The following is a 20,267-nucleotide window of genomic DNA, read 5'->3' as shown; positions in this document are numbered from 1 at the left end:
TGCCGAATAAATCCAGTGGTACTGCCATATAAATCCAGTCCAGTGGTACTGCTGTATAAGTCCAGTGGTACTGCCATATAATTCCAATGATACTGCCGTATAATTCCAGTGGTACTGCCGTATTAATCCAGTGGTACTGCCGTATAAATCCAGTCCAGTGTTACTGCCGTATATGTCCTGTATTACTGCTGTATATGTCCAGTGGTGCTGCTATATAATTCCAGTGATACTGCCATATATGTCCAGTGGTACTGCCGTATAAACCCAGTGGTACTGCCGTATAAATCCAGTCCAGTGATACTGCCCTATAAATCCAGTGATACTGCCATATAAATCCTGTGGTACTGCCATATATTTCCAGTGATACTGCCGTATAAGTCAAGTGGTACTGCCAAATAAATCCAGTGGTACTGCCATATAAATCCAATCCAGTGGTACTGCCCTATAAATCCAGTGATACTGCCATATAAATCCAGTGGTACTGCCATATATTTCCAGTGATACTGCCGTATAAGTCAAGTGGTACTGCCAAATAAATCCAGTGGTACTGCCATATAAATCCAGTCCAGTGGTACTGCCGTATAAGTCCAGTGGTACAACCATATAATTCCAATGATACTGCCGTATAATTCCAGTGGTACTGCCTTATAAATCTAGTGGTACTGCCATATAAATCAAGTCCAGTGGTACTGCCGTATAAATACAATGGTACTGCTATATAATTCCAGTGATACTGCCGTATAAGTCCAGTGGTACTGCCGTATAAGTCCAGTGGTACTGCCATAATTTCCAGTGGTGCTGTCCTGTGCTGTATATTATGAACTCCCTGTGTGGTTTAGGGGTACGCTCTTCTGTGCCGCATATTGTTATATAACTCCATCCAAATAAATGGGTTATTATTATCCAAATTATTTTTACAGGCTTTGCCGTGTGTGTGTGGTTTAGGGGTACACTCTCTGTGCGTGTATTACATCTGGGCAAATTCCAGCACGTCCCATGTTTTGCACATACAATTCATTTGGTGATGCAGAATTTTTTGAGAAAAGACAGGGGCGTGCAGGAGATGCTGTCAGTAGCCCGAAAAATTGCGGGTCACTTTTGACATTCATCCACTGTGTGCCACTCCTAGATGGGCCAGGTGTTTGTGCCTCACACTTGTGTCGCTTAGCTTAGCCATTCAGCGACCTTGGTGCACCTCTTTTTTTCTTTGCATCATGTGCTGTTTGGGGACTCGTTTTTTTAAGTCCCAACATGTCTGACACTGCCACTCCTAGATGGGCCAGGTGTTTGTGCCTCACACTTGTGTCGCTTAGCTTAGTCATACAGCTACCTCATTACACCTCTTTTATTTCTTTGCATGATGTGCTGTTTGGGGCCTAGTTTTTTAAAAGTGCCATCCTGTGTGCCACTGCAGTGCCACTCCTAGATGGGCCAGGTGTTTGTGCCACACACTTATGTCACTTAGCTTAGTCATCCAGCTACCTCATTGCACCTCTTTTACGTCTTTGCATGATGTGCTGTTTGGGGCTTAGTTTTTAAAAGTACCATCCTGTCTGCCACTGCAGTGCCACTCCTAGATCAGCCAGGTGTTTGTGCCGCACACTTGTGTCACTTAGCTAAGCCATCCAGCAACCTTGGTGCACCTCTTTTTTTCTTTGCATCATGTGCTGTTTGGGGACTAGTTTTTTAAGTGTTATCCTGTCTGATACTGCAGTGCCACTTCTACATGGGCCAGGTGTTTGTGCCTCACACTTGTGTCGCTTAGCTTATCATACAGCTACCTCATTGAACCTCTTTTACTTCTGTGCATGATGTGCTGTTTGGGGCCTAGTTTTTGAAAAGTGCCATCCTGTCTGACACTGCAGTGCCACTCCTAGATGGGCCAGGTGTTTGTGCCGCACACTTGTGTCACTTAGCTTAGTCATCCAGCGACCTCAGTGCAACTTTTAGGCCTAAAAATAATATTGTAAGGCAGGGGTGAGGAACCTCCGGCCCGGAGAGGCATCTTGACCGGCCCGGAGGCAGCCGCCGAGTGTAAAGCCGTTTGCGGCGCACGGCTTCCTGGAAGATGTAGTTTTCTCTACACTGTGCACTGTATTCAATGTACAGTGTGAGTAAAATACATCTCCCATGATGTAGTGCGCGGCAGACGGCTCAGAGAGGTATGAGGCAGCTGTGTAAAGCCGTCCCCGGTGCATGGCTTCCTGGGAGATGTAGTTTTCTCACACTGTGCACTGTATTCAGTGAACATTGTGAGAGAACTACATCTCCCTTGATGCCGCAGATGCTCTTCCCATGGGCCTTTGCTCCGCGCCCGTCTCCAGCATTGCAGGTAGCAGCGCGGCCACCTTGAGGGAAGACCGGTGCATACTCAGGAGCCGCCGGTAAGAATACATACAGTGCAAGGGGGAGGGAGTGTAACTGTTAGCGTTAGTGTGGTACAGAGCAGGGGAGGGAGTGTCAGTGTGTTACAGGGCAGGGGAGGGAGTGTGTCAGTGTGTGGTACAGCGCAGGGGAGGGAGTGTGAGTGTCAGTGTGTTACAGGGCAGGGGAGGGAGTGTGAGTGTCAGTGTGTGGTACAGCGCAGGGGAGGGAGTGTGAGTGTCAGTGTGTGTTACAGGGCAGGGGAGGGAGTGTGTCAGTGTGTGGTACAGCGCAGGGGAGGGAGTGTGAGTGTCAGTGTGTTACAGGGCAGGGGAGGGAGTGTGAGTGTCAGTGTGTGGTACAGCGCAGGGGAGGGAGTGTGAGTGTCAGTGTGTGTTACAGGGCAGGGGAGGGAGTGTGAATGTCAGTGTGTGTTACAGGGCAGGGGAGGGAGTGTGAGTGTCAGTGTCTGTTACAGGGCAGGGGAGAGAGTGTGAGTGTCAGTGTGTTACAGGGCATGGGAGGGAGTGTGAGTGCCAGTGTGTGTTACGGGGCATGGGAGGGAGTGTGAGTGTCAGTGTGTATTACAGGGCAGGGGAGGGAGTGTGAGTGTCAGTGTGTGTTACAGGGCATGGGAGGGAGTGTGAGTGTCAGTGTGTTACAGGGCAGGGGAGGGAGTGTGAGTGTCAGTGTCTGTTACAGGGCAGGGGAGAGAGTGTGAGTGTCAGTGTCTGTTACAGGGCAGGGGAGGGAGTGTGAGTGTCAGTGTGTTACAGGGCATGGGAGGGAGTGTGAGTGTCAGTGTGTGTTACGGGGCATGGGAGGGAGTGTGAGTGCCAGTGTGTGTTACAGGGCATGGAAGGGAATGTGAGTGTCAGTGTGTGTAACAGGGCAGGGGAGGGAGTGTGAGTGTCAGTGTGTTACAGGGCAGGGGTGGGAGTGTGAGTGTCAATGTGTTACAGGGCAGGGGAGGGAGTGTGTCAGTGTGTGTCACAGGGCAGGGGAGGGAGTGTGAGTGTCAGTGTGTTGCAGGGGAGGGTGTGTTGGGAGAGGGAATGTGAGTGGAGTGTCAGTGTGGTTCAACGCAGGGGAAGGGAGTGTGAGTGGAATCAGTGAGCGTGGGGTATTTCTGTGGGCAAGAAGTTTCAATGTAGAAAATACTCTTGCTTTGAGAAGGGGATTTAATGCCACGCCTACTTTCCTAGGAGAGTGTGTGCATGGGGGTGGGGAGTGCTTAAAAAATGGCCCGCAAATTATGTCAAAAAAATCCAAATGGCCCTTGGCATGAAAAAGGTTCCCCACCCCTGTTGTAAGGTGTGAGGTGTTCAGAACAGACTGAAAATTAGTGGAAATGAATGTTATCGAGGTTAATAATACCGTAGGGTCAAAAAAAATTACCCCCAAATTCTATGATTTTAGCTACTTTTATGTTTTTTAAAAATATCATCCAGATCCAAAACCTAAACCCAAAATGGTGGTTTTGAAAAACCTATCCAGATCCAAAACACGAGTGGGGATCCAGATCCATAACCAAAACACAAAACACGAAAAGTGCCCGCCGCACATCTCGACCTATTTTTTTATTCCATCCTGAATGTCCTCACCTCTTCAAAGGTAAACTCCACTGTTTGGACTTTGCTTGAACAATACCGTTGAGGTTTTTTTGGATGGTTTTTGTTACTACCTTTTTTTTGTTTGTTAAATAACTGTATTTTTTTTAATTGGTACTTTGGATGTTGCCCCTTCTGTTTCTGGGAATTGTGTACAATAAAACTTCTTTTATGGATTTTATATCTTGCTGTGGATCTCATATCGTCCTGGGCCACCATCCTTCACACACAAACTGAAATCGTTGTGAAAATCACCATATGAGGATTTAAAGTGAAAGATACCTTGACGTGCTTTGAAAACCTTTCCAGAATTGTGAATGGGGTACGCTTTACCATACCTGAAATCAATGAATATCTAAAGATACTTTGATGTGCTTAGTATTCACCTATTAATAGTGAGTTGGGTACGCCTATATTTTATTCAATTGGGGCGACACCTGAACTAATAAGTACGCATTTATGTCCTTTGGGGAAAACAAGTTTACAATTTGTTTTGGATAAATAGCTCTACACATTGGCCCTCATTCCGAGTTGTTCGCTCGCTAGCTGCTTTTAGCAGCATTGCACACGCTAAGCCGCCGCCTACTGGGAGTGTATCTTAGCTTAGCAGAATTGCGAACGAAAGATTTGCATAATTGCGAATAGAAATGTCTTTGCAGTTTCTGAGTAGCTCTGGACTTACTCTGCCACTGCGATCAGTTCAGTCAGTTTCGTTCCTGGTTTGCCGTCACAAACACACCCAGCGTTCGCCCAGACACTCCCCCGTTTCTCCAGCCACTCCTGCGTTTTTCCCAGAAACTGCAGCGTTTTTCCGCACACACCCATAAAACGTCCAGTTTCCGCCCAGAAACACCCACTTCCTGTCAACCACACTCCGATCACCAGAACGATGAAAAATCCTCGTTATGCCGTGAGTAAAATACCTAACTTTTGAGTAAAATAACTAAGCGCATGCGCTCTGCGAACCTTGCGCATGCGCAGTAAGCGACTAATCGCAATATAGCGAAACTCGGCAACGAGCGAACAACTCGGAATGAGGGCCCATTGTTTGTTCTCTTTTTCCTTTTATTTCATACATACACGAGATTGATATGTTGAATCGGCCAGAGTGACGGTCATTCCATGAGATACTCAAAAGATACCTTGATGTGCTTCAAATCCTCCATGACACTGTGAGTGGGGTTCGCCATTTATTGTTTCATCGTAGAAACTAAAGATACCTTTATGAGCTTTTTTCACAATACAGTTATTATAGTAAGTGGGGTACGCCATCTGTTCATATATACTATCTATTCCATTGGTTTATAAACACCGCAAACATTTCAAGTATAAAGAAACCTTTTTTTTACATCTTGGTATTCATTGTGTGAGTCTTGGTATGATTTCAACACATCAAACACCTTTTCATCAGTCACTTCAGTCACTTACGAGAAAGAAAAGTTTCATACGAACTTTAACATTGTGTTTAAAAACTGTATCACACTACAGGTTGAGTCTCCCTTATCCAAAATGTTTGGGACCAGAGGTATTTTGGATATGGGATTTTTCCGTATTTTGGAATAATTGCATACCATAATGAGATATCATGGTGATGGGACCTAAATCTAAGCACAGAATGCATTTATGTTACATATACACCTTATACACACAGCCTGAAGGTCATTTTAGCCAATATTTTTTATAACTTTGTGCATTAAACAAAGTGTGTCTACATTCACACAATTCATTTATGTTACATATACACCTTATACACACAGCCTGAAGGTCATTTAATACAATATTTTTAATAACTTTGTGTATTAAACAAAGTTTGTGTACATTGAGTCATCAAAAAACAAAGGTTTCACTATCTCACTCTCACTCAAAAAAGTCCGTATTTCGGAATAATCCGTATTTCGGAATATTTGGATATGGGATACTCAACCTGTATTTGTATTTTTTATTTTTCTATATGCACTATGTCACTTTAAATGGGAGTCAAGCACCTGATGAATTTGAAGATGGACACTAAAGAATTTTCCTAAAAGGAACGTATTGTATATTATATTTTTTTTCACTAAACTTAAGCCCAGGGTTATGTACCTCCCACATTCGTTGTATTTTCTTTGTATGGTATTGTGATGTATGGTGACATCTCAGGAAGGCACGTGATCTAAGGCAGCTATATTCAGCGCCAGTGCAGCAAGAATTCTCTAACCCCCTTTTGTAATTACAGCCCAGCAACCCATGCAGTCAGAGGCGTAGCTAGGGTTTTCGGAGCAGAGGGCAAGATGGAAAATGGCGCGCCCCCCCCCCAAAAAAAAAAAAACTAAAAAAAAACACAAAAAGAAGGATGTGCGCGCGCCGAAAAAATGGGCGTTGCCACACACCAGAAGGGGTGTGACCATGCTCCAGAAGGGGTGTGGCCACTGAAAATGGCCCACGGTGCCAGTTACATTGCCCCACAGTGCCACATACAATGCTCCACAGTGCCGGATACATGCTCCACAGTGCCAGTTACATTGCCCCACAGTGCTGGATACATGCCCCACAGTGCCGTATACATGCCCCACAGTGCCAGATACATTGCCCCATATTGCCAGATACATTGCCCCACAGTGCCAGATACATGCCCCACTCAGTGCCAGATACATGCCCCACAGTGAGAGTTACATTGCCCCACAGTGCCGGATACATGCCCCACAGTGCCAGTTACATTGCCCCACAGTGCCAGTTACATTGCCCCACAGTGCCAGTTACATTGCCCCACAGTGCCAGATACATTGCCCCACAGTGCCAGATACATTGCCCCACTCAGTGCCAGATACATGCCCCACAGTGCCAGGTCCATTGCCCCACAGTGCCAGTTACATTGCCCCACAGTGCCAGTTACATTGCCCCACTGTGCCAGTTACATTTCCCCACAGTGCCAGATACATGCCCCACAGTGCCAGATACATGCCACACTCAGTGCCAGATACATTGCCCCACAGTGCCAGATACATTGCCCCACAGTGCCAGTTACGTTGCCCCACAGTGCCAGTTACATTGCCCCACTGTGCCAGTTACATTGCCCCACAGTGCCAGATACATGCCCCACAGTGCCAGATACATGCCCCACAGTGCCAGATACATGCCCCACAGTGCCAGTTACATGCCCCACAGTGCCAGGCCCCACTCAGTGCCAGTTACATGCCCCATTTGGTGCCAGATACATGCCCCACTGTGCAGCCGCCGACCTCCTCCCCCCTCCCTGGTCACTTACCGGCCGCCTTATTGTTGATATGTGAGGGGAGGAGAGCGCAGCGCAGCGCCTCTCCGTCCCCTCACCACTCCAGGTCTATGGCGGCTGTCTGGCGCCGGTTCGCTAGCCAATCAGAGCTCGCAGACCGGCAGCCAATCAGGAGCCGGTCCGCAAGTTCTGATTGGCTAACGCCGTAGATCGGACACAGCAGCGCTGCTAGTGCTGGCAGCGGCGGTGTGGGAAGGGAGAGACGCTGCGCTCTCCTCCCCTCACATTTATGGTTGACGGGGGCGAGTGGGGCATGATGCCCTGGCCGCCGGCGGCGCCCCCCTCTCCTGGGCCTGCCAAGGCGCCCAGGGCACGTGCCCCACTCGCCCTACCCTAGATACGCCTCTGCATGCAGTGCAGGGGTTAAGGAGTTATCCCATCCATACCTGTGGTGCATTTAAGTTTTGCACAGTATATATATAGTAGGAGGACAGTGCATAATTTTGCTGACCACCAGTATATAATATATAGCAGTACGGTACAGTAGGCACTGCTCTACCTACCTCTGTGTCGTCAAGTATACTATCCATCCATACCTGTGGTGCATTTAAGTTTTGCACAGTATATATATAGTAGGAGGACAGTGCATAATTTTGCTGACCACCAGTATATAATATATAGCAGTACAGTACAGTAGGCCACTGCTCTACCTACCTCTGTGTCGTCAAGTATACTATCCCATCCATACCTGTGGTGCATTAAGGTTTTGCACAGTATATATATCGTAGGAGGACAGTCAGAGCCGGATTAAGGGGGGGGGGGGGGGTCCCGGGGATACGTACCCCCGGGCCCCCCTTCACAAAAGGGCTCCCTGCCACACCATAGATCGGATCTCTCTTCCGATCCGATCTGTGGTGTTGTGCTCCCGTCCGCACTGCAGCGGCGGCCGTACAAGCAGGACAGCTGAGCGACGGCTCAGCTGTCTAATAATGTATGAGTGAAGTAGGCTGCCCCAATGGCTGAGCGGCAGGCTGCTTCATTCATACATGATTGGAGAGCTGAGCCGTCGCTCTGCTGTCTGTGTGGTTGGCGGGGACGGGAGCGCAGTTCGTTCACTGGATTGTATGTGAATGACCGCCCCCCCACCCCCCGTCCTCCTCCTCTCTTGAATAGGGGCCCCACAGTTTTAAGTACCCCGGGCCCCCCAGCGACTTAATCCGGTTCTGAGGACAGTGCATAATTTTGCTGACCACCAGTATATTATATATAGCAGTACGGTACAGTTGGCCACTGCTCTACCTACCTCTGTGTCATCAAGTATACTATCCATCCATACCTGTGGTGCATTTAAATTTTGCATAGTATATATATAGTAGGAGGACAGCGCATAATTTTGCTGACCACCAGTATATAATATATAGCAGTACGGTACAGTAGGCCACTGCTCTACCTACCTCTGTGTCGTCAAGTATACTATCCCATCCATACCTGTGGTGCATTTAAGTTTTGCACAGTATATATATAGTAGGAGGACAGTGCATAAATTTGCTGACCACCAGTATATAATATATAGCAGTACGGTACAGTAGGCCACTGCTCTACCTACCTCTGTGTCGTCAAGTATACTATCCATCCATACCTGTGGTGCATTTAAGTTTTGCACAGTATATATATATAGTAAGAGGACAGCGCATAATTTTGCTGACCACCAGTATATAATATATAGCAGTACGGTACAGTAGGCCACTGCTCTACCTAACTCTGTGTCGTCAAGTATACTATCCCATCCATACCTGTGGTGCATTTAAGTTTTGCACAGTATATATATAGTAGGAGGACAGTGCATAATTTTGCTGACCACCAGTATATAATATATAGCAGTACGGTACAGTAGGCCACTGCTCTACCTACCTCTGTGTCGTCAAGTATACTATCCATCCATACCTGTGGTGCATTTCAGTTGTGCGCAGTATATATAGTGGTAGGCCATTGCTATTGATATATTACTGGCATATAATTCCACACATTAAAAAATGGAGAACAAAAATGTGGAGGGTAAAATAGGGAAAGATCAAGATCCACTTCCACCTCGTGCTGAAGCTGCTGCCACTAGTCATGGCCGAGACGATGAAATGCCATCAACGTCGTCTGCCAAGGCCGATGCCCAATGTCATAGTAGAGAGCATGTAAAATCCAAAAAAATAAAGCTCAGTAAAATGATCCAAAAATCTAAATCAAAATCGTCTGAGGAGAAGCGTAAACTTGCCAATGTGCCATTTACGACACGGAGTGGCAAGGAACGGCTGAGGGCCTGGCCTATGTTCATGGCTAGTAGTTCAGCTTCACATGAGGATGGAAGCACTCATCCTCCTGCTATAAAACTTAAAAGAGTTAAGATGGAAAAAGCACAGCAAAGAACTGTGCGTTCTTCTAAATCACAAATACCCAAGGAGAGTCCAATTGTGTCGGTTGCGATGCCTGACCTTCCCAACACTGGACGGGAAGAGGTGGCGCCTTCCACCATTTGCACGCCCCCTGCAATGTCTGGAAGGAGCACCCGCAGTCCAGTTCCTGATAGTCAAATTGAAGATGTCACTGTTGAAGTACACCAGGATGAGGATATGGGTGTTGCTGGCGCTAGGAAGGAAATTGACAAGGAGGATTCTGATGGTGAGGTGGTTTGTTTAAGTCAGGCGCCCGGGGAGACACCTGTTGTCCGTGGGACGAATATGGCCATTGACATGCCTGGTCAAAATACAAAAAAAAAATCACCTCTTCGGTGTGGAATTATTTCAACAGAAATGCGGACAACTGGTGTCAAGCCGTGTGTTGCCTTTGTCAAGCTGTAATAAGTAGGGGTAAGGACGATAACCACCTAGGAACATCCTCCCTTATACGTCACCTGGAGCGCATTCATCAGAAGTCATTGACAAGTTCAAAAACTTTGGGTGACAGCAGAAGCAGTCCACTGCCAACTAAATCCCTTCCTCTTGTAACCAAGCTCCTGCAAACCACACCACCAACTCTCTCAGTGTCAATATTTCCTCCTTACCCAGGAAAGCCAATAGTCCTGCAGGCCATGTCACTGTCAAGTCTGACGAGTCCTCTCCTGCCTGGGATTCCTCTGATGCATCCTTGAGTGTAACGCCTACTGCTGCTGGCGCTGCTGTTGTTGCTGCTGGGAGTCGATCATCATCCCAGAGGGGAAGTCGGAAGACCACTTGTACTACTTCCAGTAAGCAATTGACTGTCAAACAGTCCTTTGCGAGGAAGATGAAATATCACAGCAGTCATCCTGCTGCAAAGCGGATAACTCAGGCCTTGGCAGCCTGGGTGGTGAGAAACGGGTTTCTGGTATCCACCGTTAATTCACAGGGAACTAGAGAATTGATTGAGGTACTGTGTCCCTGGTACCAAATACCATCTAGGTTCCATTTCTCTAGGTAGGCGATACCGAAAATTTTACACAGACCTCAGAAAAAGAGTCACCAGTGTCCTAAAAAATGCAGTTGTACCCAATGTCCACTTAACCACGGACATGTGGACAAGTGGACCAGGGCAGACTCAGGACTATATGACTGTGACAGCCCACTGGGTAGATGTATTGCCTCCCGCAGGAAGAACAGCAGCGGCGGCACCAGTAGCAGCATCTCGCAAACGCCAACTCGTTCCTAGGCAGGATACGCTTTGTATCACCGCTTTCCATAAGAGGTACACAGCTGACAACCTCTTACGGAAACTGAGGAACATCATCACAGAATGGCTTACCCCAATTGGACTCTCCTGGGGATTTGTGACATCGGACAACACCACCAATATTGTGCGTGCATTACATCTGGGCAAATTCCAGCACGTGCCATGTTTTGCACAAACATTGAATTTGGTGGTGCAGAATTATTTAAAAAACGACAAGGGCGTGCAAGATATGCTGTCGGTGGCCCGAAGAATTGCGGGCCACTTTCGGCATTCAGCCACCGCGTGCTGAAGACTGGAGCACCAGCAAACACTCCTGAACCTGCCCTGCCATCATCTGAAGCAAGAGGTGGTAACGAGGTGGAATTCAACCCTCTATATGCTTCAGAGGATGGAGGAGCAGCAAAAGGCCATTCAAGCCTATACAGCTACGTACGATATAGGCAAAGGAGGGGGAATGCACCTGACTCAAGCGCAGTGGAGAATGATTTCAACGTTGTGCAAGGTTCTGCAACCCTTTGAACTTGCCACACGTGAAGTCAGTTCAGACACTGCCAGCCTGAGTCAGGTTATTCCCCTCATCAGGCTTTTGCAGAAGAAGCTGGAGAGATTGAAGGAGGAGCTAAAATAGAGCGATTCCGCTAGGCATGTGGGACTTGTGGATGGAGCCCTTAATTCGCTAAACCAGGATTCACGGGTGGTCAATCTGTTGAAATCAGAGCACTACATTTTGGCCACCGTGCTCGATCCTAGATTTAAAACCTACGTTGTATCTCTCTTTCCGGCAGACACAAGTCTGCAGAGGTTCAAAGACCTGCTGGTGAGAAAATTGTCAAGTCAAGCGGAACGTGACCCGTCAACAGCTCCTCCTTCACATTCTGTCACGATCCGGGTATCTGGACGCCATTTCTTACCCATCAGATGCCTCCTAAGGCTGGCTCAGCGCTCCAGGACCGGATCCCATCTGTTATCCTAATGTTCACATTCCTGCATCCTCTCCTGTCTCTCTGAGACGCTGTCACAGTAACGCCTTATTACATCTGGCATGGCGTCTCCCGCGGCCTCCGTCGCCGTCCCTGAGCTTCTGCATGCAGAGTGTCAGAGTGGCGATTACGTCAGCCGCGGCCTCCGCTGTGTCCGCGTGGTTGGATGTGCACTTGTCAGCCTGGCGTCTCCTGTCTCCAGTGGCCGGCGCCGCCATTACTGTTTTCATTACCACATGGATTACAAACCAAACTTCCCTCCAAGTGTCTGCATGGGCGCAGCCATCTTGGATTCTGTCAGCTGATCATTTCCTTCAATCTGTTGTCAGTATTGTTAATCTGCATAATTGCCTAGCCAATCCCTTCCTTGCTGCAGGTATAAATACACTGTGCCTGAGCAAGGAAGGCGTCAGTGCTTTGGTTGTCAAACCTAGTTCCTGTTTGTCTCTCTCCTGTGATTGTCTTCCAGGTTCCAGCTCCTGTCTCAAGACTTCCACCATAGAGACCCGCACCAGCATTCCACCTGCGGTGTAGCCTGACTCTCCAATCCATTGTGGATTCATCTGTTTCCAGCTACAACATTACCTGCTTCCAGCTCAGCTTCCAGCAGAGTACAGCTTCCCTTAAAGGGCCGGTGTCCTTTCTACACTTTACCACTTTCCACCGGTATTATTATTTCTCCGCTCTCAAGTTCTACATTTCAGTTCATATTTCATCGCTCCCAAGTTCATTTATTATTTAACTGGTTCCAGCCAGTATCCACTCCGTGCTAACAACAGTCTGGTTCCAGCCAGTATCCACAGCAGCTGTTTTACCTTCAGCAACCCAGCTTTTCCTGGAACACCAGCTGGCACAATCCTGGGTTATCTCCATTGCTACAGTCGGGCCTGGTAAGGACTTTCCATCTAGAAGATCATAAGAACTATCTCACACTACCAGTGCCCTGTGGCTCCTGCCATCCTGTAGTACCCAGGAACTGTATTTATTATTTGCTGACTTTTACGTTTTCTTTTACTGCTGCTGTGTTGCGGAGTTGTCATAATAAACATCATTGACTTTTATTCAAGTTGTCGTGGTCACGCCTTCGGGCAGTTATTATTCATGTTACTTACATGTCCAGGGGTCTGATACAACCTCCCAGGTTCCGGTACATCTCAGCCCCTACAACTGAGGCTGCCTCCCGTCAGCTCAGGCCCTCAGTTGTGACACATTCTCCCGCAACTGGGGCTGCGAGGAAAAGGCTAAGAATTCCGAGCCCACCCGCTGGCGGTGATGCAGGGCAGTCTGGAGCGAGTGCTGACATCTGGTCCGGACTGAAGGACCTGCCAACAATTACTGACATGTCGTCTACTGTCACTGCATATGATTCTGTCACCATTGAAAGAATGGTGGAGGATTATATGAGTGACCGCTCCAAGTAGGCACGTCAGACAGTCCGTACGTATACTGGTAGGAAAAAGAGGCAATTTGGAGGCCCTTGCACAAACTGGCTTTATTTTACCTAAGTTGCCCCCCTCCAGTGTGTACTCCGAAAGAGTGTTTAGTGCAGCCGCTCACCTTGTCAGCAATCGGCATACGAGGTTACTTCCAGAAAATGTGGAGAAGATGATGTTCATCAAAATGAATTATAATCAATTCCTCCGTGGAGACATTCACCAGCAATTGCCTCCAGAAAGTACACAAGGACCTGAGATGGTGGATTCCAGTGGGGACGAATTAATAATCTGTGAGGAGGGGGATGTACACAGTGAAAGGGGTGAGGAATCGGACGATGAGGAGGAGGTGGACATCTTGCCTCTGTAGAGCCAGTTTGTGCAAGGAGAGATTGATTGGTGGGGGCCCAAACCAACCAGTCATTTCAGTCACAGTTGTGTGGCAGACCCTGTCGCTGAAATGATGGGTTTGTTAAAGTGTGCATGTCCTGTTTATACAACATAAGGGTGGGTGGGAGGGCCCTAGGACAATTCCTTCTTGCACCTCTTTTTTCTTTCATTTTTCTTTGCATCATGTGCTGTTTGGGGACTATTTTTTGAAGTGCCATCCTGTTTGAAACTGCAGTGCCACTCCTAGATGGGCCAGGTGTTTGTGTCGGCCACTTGGGTCGCTTAGCTTAGTCACACAGCTACCTCATTGCGCCTCTTTTTTTCTTTGCATCATGTGCTGTTTGGGGACTATTTTTTTGAAGTGCCATCCTGTCTGACACTGCAGTGCCACTCCTAGATGGGCCAGGTGTTTGTGTCGGCCACTTGGGTCGCTTAGATTAGTCACACAGCTACCTCTATGATTTAAGCTGTTTTTGAGGGTTTTTTGTAAAAAAAACCCCGAATCCAAAACACACCCGAATCCGAAAAAAATAATTCAGGGAGGTTTTGCCAAAACGTGTCCGAATCCAAAACACGTCCGCAGAACCGAATCCAAAACCAAAACACAAAACCCGAAAAATTTCCGGTGCACATCACTATATATTACATTATACCGCATTCCTAAGGGGGCCTGCACCTCCTCCTAATGCAGGGACCTCTCTGCCTCTCACAACAAACATATATATTGGTAGATGCTCAATTAGCTTAGTGATATCATTCAGGTGCTCGAAAGGGAGGGGTATTTCTAAGCAAGAAAAAAAGGCATTTGTTTCCCCCAGCACACTGAATGATAACCGTAACCAGATATAAATTCCACATAATAACAGAATTCAGAGATCTTTGTTACACATATTTGCGCAAATGTGTGAATAAGCCCCAAAGCCGCATCAAGGCGTCTCTGTATATTTGTGGTCCCTAGCACTATATCTAGGTGCAGGGTGTGGCACCCCAAAACACCAGCATAAGCCAGAAAGCCCAGCGTAGCATACCAGTGAAAAAACTATAGTGTTAATAAATTAGTATTTAGGAAGCCGAAGCTATAGAGAAAGTGATACAAAAATGAAATGCAATTAAAATAGAGAAATAGTGTTAAAAAAATAATAAGTGAAAATGTTAATAGAATGTAAAGGTATGCCACACTAAGGCCATCCTGCTCAGCCAGTCCAGAGGCACCACACCTCACACCTCCATTACCCCAATCTGGGTCTAAGATTAACCAGCAAGGAGCCACATGATAATGGCTCATTACTACAATATCTCTAAGCTAAGAGCTACCTACCTTGGAGCAACCCCATAATGCTCCATGTGGCATGTCAGGGCCTGCACCTCCTCCTAATGCAGGGACCTCTCTGCCTCTCACAACAAACATATATATTGGTAGATGCTCAATTAGCTTAGTGATATCATTCAGGTGCTCGAAAGGGAGGGGTATTTCTAAGCAAGAAAAAAAGGCATTTGTTTCCCCCAGCACCCTGAATGATAACCGTAACCAGATATAAATTCCACATAATAACAGAATTCAGAGATCTTTGTTACACATATTTGCGCAAATGTGTGAATAAGCCCCAAAGCCGCATCAAGGCGTCTCTGTATATTTGGGGTCCCTAGCGCTATATCTAGGCGCAGGGTGTGGCACCCCAAAACACCAGCATAAGCCAGAAAGCCCAGCGTAGCATACCAGTGAAAAAACTATAGTGTTAATAAATTAGTATTTAGGAAGCCGAAGCTATAGAGAAAGTGATACAAAAATGAAATGCAATTAAAATAGAGAAATAGTGTTAAAAAAATAATAAGTGAAAATGTTAATAGAATGTAAACGTATGCCACACTAAGGTCATCCTGCTCAGCCAGTCCAGAGGCACCACACCTCACACCTCCATTACCCCAAGTTTTGGGGTGCCACACCCTGCACCTAGATATAGCGCTAGGGACCCCAAATATACAGAGATGCCTTGATGCGGCTTTGGGTCTTATTCACACATTTGCACAAATATGTGTAACGAAGATCTCTGAATTATATTATTATGTGGAATTTATATCTGGTTACGGTTATCATTCAGGGTACTGGGGTATACAAACTGAGCCACCTAACTAGCTCCCACACCCGAAACGGAGACTGTGCCTTACTTGTTACTTACACCGGCCTCGGCCGTGGCGGAGGGCTTACTGCCCGCGGCCAAGGTGCAGTCCACAAACTTGAGTGGCGAAAGCGGCAGTTAAGGCCCCTGGTGCATTTGCCCTCATTAAATGCTAAACACTTGCCTTTTGCCACCGAGCGTGAACCTGAAACGCTAGGTGTAAGAGGCTTTTTACTTTGGGAATCTGTGGGGGGGGGGGGACTTATTGGGTAAACTCAAGCCACACTTCCACGTCCTTGAAAGACAAGGGCAAAATGGAGTTGCCATCTTGACTACGCCAAAATTTATCATCGTATTCTCTCCAAGCGTAACACTAGGTTTTCACATACCTCTCATGTGCCAAAAACAAATACTTCACTACATAAGGATACTCGGCAGGCCTCGATTCAGCATAACAAAAAAAAAAACGTAACCATTGATGGAAGTTACAGAAGGCGTTCTCCTCTATGCCGCCCACCTTTTTAGCCTCATCAAAAGCCTGACGCATGTCATCCATAAGGGTGAACATGTCAACGTACTTGCCCTTTCTAATCTTTTACTTTATCCGTTTTCTAATGCCCCTGGCCACTGCAGTATTGGCGCAATGCACCATTTCTGTGAAAAGCGGGGATCTGAGGGAACCGCGACCATCAGCACTTTGTCTTTACTAGATTCCTTTGCAACATGGCGCGCTATAAGCCTAGCCAACTTATGCGGGCACCTGGGAGAACCAGAGGAAACACTAGTGGAAGAGCTAGAAGAAGTACTGGATGAACAAGGTGAAATAACAGCATGCTCACCTGTGCCTGAGGGGCCCAGAACCTCATCAGCCTCTTCCACCGCCACTGGCCCCGGCGGCACGTCTTTGACTGGCGCCGCGATTGCCCCTCTCCTCGATCTCCGACTCCTTCCCGGAGTAGACACTGGACCCGCTGGATTCACTGACATCTGTACGGAAGACTCAGGGTGCACAACAACAGCCGTTAAAGCTTGTGAATCAACAGTTACCACAGACGGCAATGGAGGAAACAAGGATGGCAACTCACCACCTACACCCGGAGGAGGGCCCGGGGGAAGAGGCGGGGCGGGGTAAATGAACTGAGGGGAGTACACTGTGGCCGAAGGGGGGGGGGGGTTGAATGATTCTTGGTTCCCGATACTATAGGCTGGTGGCCACGATGGGGGGGGGGAACATATGCCGTACCCCAGGGACCCGGCTGTGGGACTGGAGGAAACTGTCCAGGGGCAAAAGGTGACTGTCAAAACTGGGTGTGTGGGGATGACGCGGGGGTGAAACCCCCCACGTATGACCCAGAAAATACTGTGGGGGCGATAGAAAACTGAGGACCACTAAAGGACCATGTGGGCTGGGCCCCCGATGTCGAATCCGCAAAATAGGGAGAAAAAAGGGGCGCTGAGGAAATGGACACGCCCTGCTGCCATGCCTCGGGGGCTACGGGGAACAGCTGTGGCACTGCAAAAGGCTGCACCGCAGTGAAACCAGTAGTGAAATGGCCCCCAGCATACAGGGAAGGATGGCTCGGTAATGGAAATGAGGCGGCCAGGGAGCTCTGTGCAGACACCACCTGCAACACCCCAGAGTGTCCAGCAAGTGGCGCCTGTGAAATGTCAAAAAGGGGGGCTGCAGGAGGCATCAGCCCCAGGGAGCCAGATGCTGCACCAAACAGCACCCTCTGTGGAGGCATCAACGCAGGTTCCCCTGCCAATGCGGAAGCATGCACCCGTGGGGTCCCCGAGGGGACCGCTGAGGCCCCACCCCCAACTACTCCTGCGGAATGTCCGATGGAAACCGCCCTGGCCTGTGGTGGTAGCGTGTCATCCGGTTGTAATGGCGCCAGACCCAGCCCCCCACATGGGGACTCCTGCATCCACCCCATGTGGTGTCCCTGCAGGCGGCAGCCTCATTAATGGCCCGTACCCCCCGCAACGACACCCCCCCTTCTTTCCCAACAAACCGGTTCCGCCGGTCACCACCCAGGAGGAGAGGCCGGGCAGGAGGGGACAGCTGCCAGAGGAGTAGTGGCTGTCGGGCAGACTACCACGAACGTGGCCGCCCACCACCAGCAGCAGCCAGAACCGGGACCCCGCGCCTGCCACCCATCTGACGAGACAGAGGAGGGGAGCGAATCCTAGCAGAGGGCCCCCTGCGGGCGTAAGGACACCCATACCCAGCCGATGTGAGCGGTGGGGAGCAAGACGACGGGGGGGGGAGCCGACCTGTGAGGACTGGGCATTGTGAAGTGAAAGAAAGAGGGCAGGGAGAAGACAAGAACAAGAAGAAGTGGGGTTGCTCCAAGGTAGGTAGCTCTTAGCTTAGACATATTGTAGTAAGGAGCCATTATCATGTGGCTCCTTGCTGGTTAATATTAGACCCAGATTGGGGTAATGGAGGTGTGAGGTGTGGTGCCTCTGGACTGGCTGAGCAGGATGGCCTTAGTGTGGCATACCTTTACATTCTATTAACACTTTTCACTTATTATTTTTTTAACACTATTTCTCTATTTTAATTGCATTTCATTTTTGTATCACTTTCTCTATAGCGTCGGCTTCCTAAATACTAATTTATTAACACTATAGTTTTTTCACTGGTATGCTACGCTGGGCTTTCTGGCTTATGCTGGTGTTTTGGGGTGCCACACCCTGCACCTAGATATAGCGCTAGGGACCCCAAATATACAGAGACGCCTTGATGCGGCTTTGGGGCTTATTCACACATTTGCGCAAATATGTGTAACGAAGATCTCTGAATTCTATTATTATGTGGAATTAATATCTGGTTACGGTTATCATTCAGGGTGCTGGGGGAAACAAATGCCTTTTTTTCTTGCTTAGAAATACCCCTCCCTTTCGAGCACCTGAATGATATCACTAAGCTAATTGAGCATCTACCAATATATATGTCAGTTTGTATACCGACAGGGTGGCTGCTCAGTTTTTGCGGGACGGTTTCAGTCATGGTTTTCGCCTGCCCATTTCGGATTCCATGCACGTCATTGCACGCAGGAATTTGAAATCTGCTCGTGATTTTCTACGTGGTCAGATGGAAGGTGGAGGTGGAGTTTAGTTTGGGATGCATGTGCGGCCCCTATGCTACCCCTCCGCTGCCTGCCTTGTGCATCTCCCCCATCGGGGTTGTGCCCAAATGTATCCCGGCAGGTTCCGCCTCATATAGCATTTGTATCATCCACATGGGGGATCCGTGAATGATGCCAACCCCGAATCAATTTGCAGAGTGCGTTATCAATCTTTCGATGAGGGTCTGAGTTTGGTTTGGTGCTGCGGCCCGGGTGCCCTGCTGGCCAAGCTGGACGTAGAGTCCACTTTTCACCTGCTCCCACATTTTATAAGGGGGTGCACGACTGGAGTGGCGTGCCTAGCACCATATATTAGCAGTCAGAGAGAAAGAGGGAGAAAAATAGAGGTGAGACAGAGGGTTGAGAGAGAGGGCCAGGGTAGAGAGGGGGTACAGGTGGCACTGTGTCCCTCGTTCTGTCACTGTACCCCCTAGTACAAGCATTACTGAATGTGTGTGTCCCTTCAGTACAAGAGGCACTGGGTACCTGAGGCAGTGGCGGGTCCCCCTTTCAGCACCGACAGCAGCGGTCCCCCTCTTCTGGTTTCCGTTGGAGTGTGATGTCGGGCAACAGGACCAGAGAGGAGAAGAAAAGGTGAGAGGAGGGGCTGGATCACCTCCTCCTACTAGTACTGCGCTGACGGGTGTGGCCCGTCAAAAGGGGACATGCCCTTCAGTGTAGTTTAACACACCATATAACACTTATATACATTATGCATCACAATAGTAGGACCCCTTATACTATCTAGTACTGGTGCCCCTTTCACATTAAAGCACACGGTATAAGCCGAAATTCACTTTATAGCACACAGTATGAGCCGAAATTCACAATATAGCACAAGGTATGAGCCGAAATTCACATTATAGCACACGGTATGAGCCGAAATTCACAATATAGCAAAAGGTATGAGCCGAAATTCACTTTATAGCACACAGTATGAGCCGAAATTCACAATATAGCACAAGGTATGAGCCGAAATTCACATTATAGCACACAGTATGAGCCGAAATTCACTTTATAGCACACAGTATGAGCCGAAATTCACAATATAGCACACGGTATGAGCCGAAATTCACATTATAGCACACGGTATGATCCGAAATTCACATTATAGCACACGGTAAAAGCCGAAATTCACTTTATCGCACACGGGGTATATATATATATATATATATATATATATGGAGAGTTGGAGAGATAGGGTTCGGCGCTCAGTGTTGTTAAAAAATGGTAAAAGGCACACAAATATCTAAAAGTTTAAAAGATTTATTTTTTAAAAAAATTTTAAATTTTTTTTAAATATATGAGAGTAAAACAAGGGTACTTAAAAAC

At 47.9% G+C, this 20,267-nt stretch overlaps 1 protein-coding gene across 1 annotated transcript in view; it reads right to left on the bottom strand.

Annotated features, from left to right (window-relative positions):
* Window positions 1–16,666: 16,666 nt before the first annotated feature.
* LOC134944005 (uncharacterized) overlaps window positions 16,667–20,267 on the bottom strand; it is a 57,206-nt gene continuing 53,605 nt past the window's right edge. Inside the window, exon 7 of the mRNA XM_063932549.1 lies at window positions 16,667–16,788. Within this exon, the coding sequence (XP_063788619.1) occupies window positions 16,667–16,788 (122 nt within the window). The remainder of the gene's footprint in view (window positions 16,789–20,267) is intronic.

The sequence above is a fragment of the Pseudophryne corroboree genome, chromosome 7 (genome assembly GCF_028390025.1).
Source record: "Pseudophryne corroboree isolate aPseCor3 chromosome 7, aPseCor3.hap2, whole genome shotgun sequence".
Lineage (NCBI taxonomy): Eukaryota > Metazoa > Chordata > Amphibia > Anura > Myobatrachidae > Pseudophryne > Pseudophryne corroboree.
The sequence above is the reverse complement of the archived record's forward strand: the minus strand, read 5'-3'. Positions and strand labels throughout refer to the sequence as shown.